A 10,344-nucleotide genomic window follows, 5' to 3' on the forward strand; every position below is an offset into this window, starting at 1 on the left:
TTTGTTTAAAATTTGAAATTATTAGTTGAAAATTCGTCTTTTTAGCTTCAAAATTCAACAATTTGGTTGAAAATTCCTCTTTTTAGGTTGAAAATTCAAATATTTAGTTAAAAATTAACTTTTTGTTTGAAATACTATTCAGGTTGAAAATTAAATTGTTTTGCTGAAATTTCGTCTTTTTGGCTCGGAGAAATTTAATAATTAATTAGAAAAGTCAACTTTTTGGATAATTTAATATAACTGATTTGTTCAAAATTTGTGTTTTCGGCTTCAAAATTCAACAGTTTGGTAGAAATTTTATTTCTCTCTGGACTGAAAAATCTTTGATGATAGAAGATTAATCTCTTTGGTTAAAAAAGTAACTATATTTTTGACCATTTTGTAGACAACTCATATTTTTTGGTTGAATTCAACTATATGTAATTTTCATTCAAAATTCATATTTTTTTATTAAAAATTAAAATACTTGGTGAAAAGTTGAACTATTTTGTTAAAAATTCATCTTTTCAGTTGAAAATCATCACTTTAGTTAAAAATTCATCTCTTATGTGGCAAATTCTTCTTTTCTGGTAGAAAATTCATTCTTTTTGGTTAAAATTCAACTATTTGGTTGAAAAAACATTTACTTAGTTGAAAATCTAATATTTTCAGTAGAAATATTAGGAACTTGAAGCCTTTTAATTCTAATTAAATATTAGTACCTACATTATATTTATTTAAAATAAATAATTAAATTGCTTTCCCTTTTGGTTTTAGTTTCTCGATTGAATCTATTGCGACTAGCGTCTTTAATTTCTGTTTATGATTCTTAAAAAAGGAATCGGAACTGTTTAAAAAAAAAAAGAGGGAAACGGGGGATTACGCAAAAAAAAAAAATCGGAACGGACTCTCAACCCTGAATTAATAGCGGATGGAAAACGATCTTTTTGTTTTTAGCAGCCTATAAAATATGATAATTTTATTATAATTTATGTATGTGCTTGTTAGGCTGACATTGGCACACTTCCGGTCGAACTTGCAGTCTGAAATGCGTCTTATTATTCTTAATAGAATGGATTTAAAAGGAAGGTGGGAAAATGGAGTAAAGTTACTGCAAGTTTATTTTTGTCTTTTCGAAGGAGAGGTCTACTAGTTTAGTTTCGGCCTTCGTTATACGTAATTTGGTATGAGAAAAATGTCGGGTCATGAATATTGATGATTCATGGTAATCCTTGGTTATATTTTTTGTTTAGTTGTAACGTGATAAAAATATTAAGTGTAGTTTTTATTGGTTGAATGCATCGGACTAATTTTATATATTAAAAATAGTCTAAAGAGTGACACAAAATTAAAAAAATTAGTGTCGAAATAGTCTCGTAATATTTTTTAAATATTAAAAATGAACTTCAATATTTATTTAAAATGTAATTCTTTATCGTATGAATGATAAAAATTCATATTTAATATTGCAGGCTTCACAATTTTTCTCATTTTTCCACTTAAATGAGAACTAAATGAATATAATCCAATAAGAAAATCTATCTATTTTGTTAAAAATCCATTCATCTCAGTTGCGGTCTACTCTTCTATTAAATTTTTCATTACGAATTCACCTTTTTATTAAAAATTTTTATTATTTGCTTCAAAATGAACTTAAATTGTTGAAAATTTAACAATTTTGTTAAGTCATTTTTTGTGGTTGAAAACTCAAATTTTTGTTAAAAATTTCTTCTTCTTGGCTGGATAATTTGAAATTTTGTTTTACAATTTGTCTTTAAAAACGAAACCGTTTGGCTAAAAATTAAATTTTTTGAATTAAAAATTCGTATTTTATGCTCGAAAATGAAGCAATTTGATGCATTTGGTTAAAAATGCTTATTTTTGTTAAAAAATAAATATTTAGTTTAAAAATGCAACTGTTTGTTTGAAAATAAATCTGTTTTAGTAGAGGATCCAAGTATGTTGTTGAAAATTTGTCTTTGATCTTTAAATCCAACTGTTTATTTTTTAATTTTGAATTAAAAACTTTTTTTTTTAAATATCAACTATTACATTTTTCGTCGAAAATTCATCTTTTTCGATTAAAAATTGAACTTTTTGGTTTTAACTTGAAATATTTGCTTAAAATTTCATTTTTTAAATTAAAGATTCATAATTTAGTTTAAAATTCGTTTTTTGGTTGTTATAATTTTTTTTAACTGAAAAAATAACTATTTTGTTGAAAATTCAACTTTATTTAAATAGAAAATTCGTCTTTTTGGCTTGAAATTCCATAATTTGATATAAAATTCAAATATTTGCTACAAAATTAAACTGTTTTGCAAAAAATTCGTTTTTATTGAAAATTAATTCTCAACCGAAACTTAATTACACTATTTTTGGTTAAAAATTGATCTATTATTAGTTTAAAATAGTATAAAAACGAAAAAAATAATTAAATTTTTACTAACATCACATACAATATTCAAAATAGTTAGCTGAAAATTTTTTAATTTTTTAAAAATTCGCCTTTTTTGGTAGAAAACTCAACTATCTGGTTAAAAACTTGTGTATATTTTTGGAAAAAAAAAATATATATATATTCATCAAATAAACGTAATTTGCTTAATTATTTTATTATTAAACAATTTTTTAACTGCTTAGATTCGGGAATTTGAAATTGATTTCACATTAAATATTCAAGTATTATTGATAGAAAATCAATTTTTTATTTAAAAATGCAATTGTTTGGTTGAAAATTAATCTCTTAAATCCACCTATTTTTTATTTTAAATTGAAATTATTTTTGTTGAAATATCCACAATTACATTTTTCGCTAAAGTTAATCTTTTTAGATTGAAAATTAAACTCCTTGTACCAGAATTGAACTACTATTTTAAAACTTCATTTTTTATTGAAGATTCATAATTTAGTTGAAAATTAGTTTTTATTTTAGTGGTTAAACATTATTTATTTAAACAGAAAATTTAGGTTTTAAATTGAAAACTCAACTGATTCATTCTATATAAATTAACTTTTTTTTTCTGAAATTCATATTCTCGGTTTGACAGACCATCTGTTTTACAGAAAATGAATATTTTTGACATGAAAATTTCACAATTTGGTATAAAATTCAACTATTTGGTTCAAAATTTAACTGTTTTCTAGAAAATGCGTTTTTGGTATCCTGAAAAATCGTATTTTTATAAAAATAATCCTCCTGGTACAAAATTGAACTATTTGGTAGAAAATATATGTATTATGTAAACAGTTAGCCTTTTTTGATTTAGAATAATTTTTTTAAATGCAACTGTAACGTTGAAAATTAATCTGCTTTATATGAAGATTCAAGTATTTTGTAGAATATTTGCATTTTTTGGTTATATTCGACTGTTTTTTTAATAAAAATTGTAATATTCTTTGATTTAAATATAAACTATTAAATTTGTTGCTAAAAATTATTATCTCCAGGTTGAAAATGTAATTTTTTTGTAGAGAATTCGTCTCTTTGACTTTAAAATTCAACAAACTTGTAGAAAATTTGTGTTTTATATAGAAAAGTCAGTTTTTTCAATGAATATTTGACTATTCAATTTTGTGTTAAAATTGATCTTTTTTTAGTTAAAACTTCAACTATTTGGTTGAAAATTTATGTATTTTCTTAAAAAATCATATTTTTTAATAGAAAATTAGTCCTCGTGGTTTACAATTTTACTATTTGAAGAAAAATTAAGTAACTTGTTGAGAATTCATATTTTTGTTTAAAAATTTCACTATTTAGTTGAAAATTCAACATTTCGGAGAGCATTGATCAGCCATTAAGACAATTAGTAGTCTTAAGTAATATTTTTTTCGAAATAAAATCTAATAAATTTATTACATTTTAACGTTTAATTCTAAATTATTCATTTTGATTTAATTTCTAACTTTTTAATTTTTAATTTGAATAAGTTCAAGCGATTAAAGTTCAAAACTAAAATTTTTGAGCGCGTCTATTGAAAATATTGTTCAATTTTAAACGCCTTGAACATAAAATTATTTCAAAAAATGAATTTCAGTTTTATTTATTTAATTTAAATCTTATTTAACTTAAAAATTTAAGTTAAATAAACAAATTGTTACTATAAACGTGTATGTAAGCAGCAAGTGTTGCTCAAGCGTACGCAATAAAATGATAAAAAGTGACAAGATTTCTCATAACTAATAAGTAAGTGAATTTTCCTCTGACCCTCATAATAAAAGATTAAAACAGTGTTTGCTTATACAAAGAAATATTATATACTTTAATATTTCAAAAAATTCTTCATAGAAAATTTTCGATAGTTTATAATATTATTTAAATAACCGATAATAGATCATTTCCGACACAGGAAGATTTTCTAATTAAAATATTCCCGAATATAAACAATTAAAAAATTGTTCTATTAAAAAATAAATGATAAACGAAATCAAAAATGTATCCGCCAAATAAAGATATTTTATTTTATTATTTACCAATTTTTAATTGTTAAGATTCGCTAATTTGAAATTGTTTGATTCATATTAAATATTTAATTTCAAACGTTTTAAAAATAAAACTGATTACTATTAAGGTTTTAAATTAAAAAAAAAAAAAATTACTTTAAATGTTAAAACGGTCCCTACCCGTATTTCAAACAAAAGTTACAAAATGTCACAATTTTAAATTATAATTAGTTTTATACAGTAAGTATGGAAAAATTCCTGGAAGAAATAAATAAATTCACTGTCAGTTCTTGGTTTCCTGGTTCATTGACCAGTGATCACCCTGATTTTTCAATACCCAATATTTCAGAATTGAAATCGTTAACTTTAAAACCTAAACAAAAAATATGTAAACTTCTTGAACTTTACATTCGAGATTCTTCAATTTCAACACTTAAAAATGTTTTGAAGTTATTTCATTACTTTATGCCTACCAAAAAAAAAGTGAGTGCACCGTAAAATGGAGACCTTTTTATTATTTCTATAAAGAAAATACTTAAATTTTCAAACAAAAAAAAATAGAAAAAAAAACATGAATTTTCAATAAAAGAATTAAGTTTTCATGCTAAAAAGTTGAATGCTTTTGAAAACCGTTGACTTTTAAACTCGGAAAGATGAATTTTCCACAACAAAAGTTAATTTTCAAACTAGAAAGAATAATTTTGATCAACTTATTTGAACTTTTAACCAACAAAGATTTTAATTTTAAATAAAAAACATTTGAATTCAACCAAGAAAGGTGAATTTTTCAGCTATTCGAAAAGATAAATTTTCAGTTAAATTAACTAATTAAAAAAATCGAATTTTTAAAAAATTAGTTAAACTTATATCCAATGATCATCAACAAAAAATGATTTTTTTAAACTAAGTTCATCTTTCAACCAATTAGTTGAACTTTAAACCAAAAAAGATGTTAATTTAAAATTCAAACAGTAACATTTAACTAAAAAAGAAGAAATTCTAAACAAAATATTTGAACTCAAAAATAAAAAAAAAATTCTCAATGAAAAATATAATAGATGATATTTCAAACTAAAAAGATGTTTATTTTTTTTTTTAACTAAAACTGTTAAATTCACCCAAAAAAATAAATATTTAGTTTAAAAAATATCAATTTTTAACAAAATAGTTAAATTTCCAAGCAAACGTAGAATCGTTAACTAAATTAATTTATCTTTAACAACAAAAAATTATTTTTTAACGCGTTAGTTCAACTTTCAACTAAAAAATTCGAATCTTCAATAAAATAGTTAAATTTCGAACCAAAATTAGAATTTTCAACTAAAAGGATGAATCGTAAACAACAACAAAATCATTTTTAACAACGTAGTTCAACTTTCAACCAAAAAACGTTAATTATTAATCAAAACCAGTTGAATTCAAACAGAAAAGACATATTTTCAAACATTCGAACAGTTGAATTTTCAGTAAAATTAATTAATTTTCAAAAAACAAATTTTGTTAACAAATTAGTTCATATTTCAACCAATTATTTCAATTTTAAACCAAAAAAGATTTTTATTAAAAATTTTAACAGTAACATTTGACCAAAAAAAGAAGAATTTTAAACAAAATATCTGAATTTCAAAATTAAAAACAAAATTAGTTCTCAACGAAAAATATAATATATGACATTTCTACCCAAAAATATTTCTATTTGTATCCAAAACTGTTAAATTCATAAAAAAAATGAATATTTAGTAAAAAAAAATTAATTTTGAACAAAGTAGTTAAATTTTCAAGCAGAAGTGGAATTGTAACTAAATTAATGTATCTTGAGTAAAAAAAAAAATGATTTTTTAACACGTTAGTTCATCTTTCAACCAAAAAATTAGAATTTTCAATTAAAAGGTTAAATCGTAAACAACAAAATCATTTTTTAACAACGTAGTTCAACTTTCAACCAAAAAATTTTAAGTATTAATCAAAACCAGTTGAATTCAAACAGAAAAGACATATTTTCAATCATTCAAACAGTTCAATTTTCAGTAAAATTAGTTAATTTTCAACAAATTTTGTTAACAAATAAGTTCATCTTTCAAAAATTAGTTGAATTTTCAACAAAAACAGAAGAATTCGAAATAAAATATTTGAATTTTCAAACAAAAAAGATGAATTCTCAATAGTTGTTAATTCAACAAAAAATTTCAAGCAAAAATGGCGATTTTTTAGAAGAAAAATTTAATTTTAAATAAAAAAGTTAATTTTCTAGCCAGAAGGATGAATTTTCAATAAAAGAAGACAAATATTCAACAAAACAGTTAAGATTACCAACAAAATATTAATTAAATTTTCACCCAAATAGTAGAATTTTTAAATAAATATGCAGTGTAATTTCAAAACCAAGAAGATGAATTTTCAATGAAATGGTGAAATTTGAAACAAAAATAATAAACTTTAACCAAAAACCAAATAGTTCAATTTTCAAGAAAAAAGGACGAATTTTCTATTCAAAATAGTTAAATTTTAGACCGAAAAATATGTCTTTTTAATACGATTGTCGAATTTTCCACAAAATAATTAAACTTAAAACAAAAAACTATATTTGAAGATTATTTACTTATTTAAGCAATTAAAAAATTAGGATTGTAGTAAATGTTTTCCCCGAAAGAATAAGCCAGGGTTTATTAAAATTACACGTTTTTTAAAAGATTGGTAAGAAGCGACAATAAGGAAAACTTCAATTACATTTTCATAAAAAAGAAAAATTTTATTTGATAAAACACGGCTGATAATATAATTTTAATTCTTAAAATCAAAAAGGGGTGAAAAAGAGGAATTAAAAAAAGGAGAAGTATTAAAAAAAACATGATGAAAAAGAAGAATTCTTTTAAAAAGGGGAAGTATTTAAAAAAAACAGGCTGAGAAAGTTTGTTTCTCAATTCCTCAAATTGGATCCCTGCACCAGAAATGTGAATACTAAACCCTATTTTCTCCTGACCCAATCGTCCCAACCCAATGTTTACATCTCTCAATCATGACCTAGTAGTATCTAGTCCAATGCAAATCCCGATCATAATTCAACCTCTTCCCGTGCGAAAGTTCCATCAAACTCCCCATCCTATCAAAACTCAAAAATTTACCATATCGCCCTCTGACCATCGCAAACTCACGTCACGTCCCTCAAATCGCCGCTCTCTTTTGTCGCGTGGCGAAAGTCGTTTTGCTCCTACGAGTAACAACCGGCGAGTTGTACAATCTACGTTCTATACTCTCTCAGACTCTACCTGGAAAAATCGAGGTCACCGAACTCCACCTCGTCCTCGAGGTGATCGAATCCGTTGACACGATCGCTGGCTTCGTCACCCGAGAGGGTGATTTGCGTCGACGAGTAACGAACCCCAGCTTCCAGCCAGTCCTGATGATGAATATTATCCCCGTCATCATTAAAAGCGACAGCTTTCCTCTCCGATTCATCAACAATCACCACCGTCGCTCCGTCATCACTCGAAATACTTTTATTCTCGTTACCGGTCCCATCGTTCGTCATCCCACCAGTCGACGATGATGAGTCCAATCTTGGCCTGGGCTTCAGAGGTAGCGTGGGTCGACCCGCAACCCTCGCTCCCTCGTCAAACTTCAATTTCCCGGCCTTGGATTCTCTCATTTCTGCACTTGGAACAATATTATTTCTTGTCGGAACAGGTGGTCGCAGATTTCGTCTCACCTGAGGTTTGGGACCTTTGAGGGGTTTCAATTTTTCACTATCGGGAACTTGGGGCCCATCAACCTCGTCCTTTTTACTTCTAGCCCTCTCCCTAGACTCGAAGCTCATTTTTTGGGAACGGAGTCGAGGCCTCGTGGGATCCAGGTGGATGTCTCCCAATCTGATCTCTTTAGCCCCTTGTCCATGTTTTTCGAGGTTTTTGAGACGACACTCTTCTACTAATTCGTAAATTTCATTCTCCAAGAGGCTCTCGACACTAGGTCTTCGACTTTGACGTTGGGTTTCTAACTCAGGATAAAATCCCTTCCGTTCTGAGTCTTCAGTTCCGGAATTAGATCTTGTTAGGGCTTTGGATTCTTTTCTGAAGTTTGATTCAACACTAGCTCTCCGGGCTTGACGAGGGGCTTCTATATCAGGATAAGATTGAACTTCTGACTTTTTACTTCCGGAATCGGATCTCGTTAGGGGTTTGAGTTCTTTTTTCAAGTTTGACTCAACACTAGCTCTCCGGATTTGACGAGGGGCTTCTATCTCAGGAAAAGATTGAACTTCTGACTTTTTAGTTGCAGAATCAGACCTCGTTAGGAATTTCGATTCTTTCACAAACTTTGATTCAATCTCTTTCTTCTGCAACTTCGTATTCGAATCAGAATCTTTCGGCCTCTCTTCGCTAATCAGTTTCGTCAGGAGTTTTGATTCCTTTTCGACTTTCAGTTGCTTCGTCACCTGGATTTTCGAATTAGGTTTGACCTCCTCGACTTTTGGTTCTTTCTGATTCTGCCTTCTGGAATCAGATCTCGCAACTGGCTTTGATTCTCCCTCAACCTTTGGCTCCACAATCTTCTCTTTCTCCTCATTTTCTTCAACTCTTTCCTTCTCCTCCCCGACGTCCTTGCCTGATTCGTAAACAACGGTCCTTCCGACAGTTTTGGCCGCAACCTCTTGTTCTCCAGACCTCCAGGGTTTGGTATTCGGAGGCGGAGGTGCCTGCCTCGTGGGGCAGGGAGGCCTGGGGGACCTTTTCAGGGCTTCAGCGACAACCTGTCTACTCGGCCTTGGAGGCACGGGAGGAGGATGTGGTCTCTGTGAGGCTGCGAGCTGCATTCCGTGGCAATCATCAACAAATCCGAATACACTTTCTGAAAGCCCCAAGAGTCTGACAACGTTCCTCGCTCGGTTCCTCGTTTTTCACGACTCGCTGCTTCTGGCCTCAACGATCGCTGCTGGCAACTGAGGCACATAACGACACAACGAAAGAAAGCTTAGGATAACATGACACAACACAAGATAATAGAACACTGATGATCCTTTATTCCGAAATTGTTATCTGGATTGAAAAAATACGTCATGGGGCATTATCAGGATATTGGAATCCCCCGGTGTCTTTGTTTATCAGGAAAACCGAGATACGTCACTGTCACTGGTACCAAGCTGTTCAAGGAAACAGTAGAGTTTCTGTTAATGGAAACATCATCAGTAAATGATAAAATGATGTCTTTTTTTGGACTTCTTTTGCAAAATGTCTGTCTCCCCAGAATTTTGGGATTTACACGGATTTTTTTTCTTCTGATCTCGGTGTTTAGGACCGAACGCATTTATCGGCCTTTCTCTCTCGTTCTCGGCGGAAAGACCGACTTGAACTGAACTGACTCCGTGATCCCGCAAACATCCTTCGCGTTCGGAAGACCACGTGACTACCGAGCGGCATCAGGTAGTCGCCATGGAGTGTGTTTCTCATTCCGGGGGAGACGTGTGTGTAGGTGTGGGTGTAGGTGTATATCAGAGTCGGCACTATATCTCCGTAGTATCGCGTGAGAGAGTAAAGCCGACGAAGAAGGGGACGAGAACCATTAGGTACCCCTGCCTTCACCACAGTTTTACGTTCACCAGGATCGTGTCGTGTTTGCATTGAACCCTGTTTTCAAAGTCCTTTACCGTTTTTTTTGTATTCCAGGTATCTTGTCAGACTGCCGTGCAAAACAAGAAAACGGTAACTACATTTGGGATTTGCTTCCCCGATTCAAAATATGTTTCCAATATATTTAAATGGAAAACAATGGTTGGATTTTCTTAAGGGCATGTGACACAGCTAAATACCTATATTACCGACCACTGTTTTTCAGTTCACTGAATGTTTTTTTGAACCTAAGAACTTTTTTTGTGAATAAAATATCGAGCTGAAACTTTGGGAAATGTATTAGAGTACAATAAAGTAC

At 29.0% G+C, this 10,344-nt stretch overlaps 1 protein-coding gene across 1 annotated transcript in view; it reads right to left on the reverse strand.

Annotated features, from left to right (window-relative positions):
* Positions 1-9,741, reverse strand: part of LOC117181359 (actin cytoskeleton-regulatory complex protein PAN1-like) — a 52,433-nt gene extending 42,692 nt beyond the window's left edge. Inside the window, exon 1 of the mRNA XM_033373950.1 lies at positions 7,689-9,741. Within this exon, the coding sequence (XP_033229841.1) occupies positions 7,689-9,232 (1,544 nt within the window). The 5' untranslated portion in view covers positions 9,233-9,741. The remainder of the gene's footprint in view (positions 1-7,688) is intronic.
* Between the last annotated feature and the right edge of the window lie 603 nt (positions 9,742-10,344).

This window comes from Belonocnema kinseyi, chromosome 10, assembly GCF_010883055.1.
Source record: "Belonocnema kinseyi isolate 2016_QV_RU_SX_M_011 chromosome 10, B_treatae_v1, whole genome shotgun sequence".
Lineage (NCBI taxonomy): Eukaryota > Metazoa > Arthropoda > Insecta > Hymenoptera > Cynipidae > Belonocnema > Belonocnema kinseyi.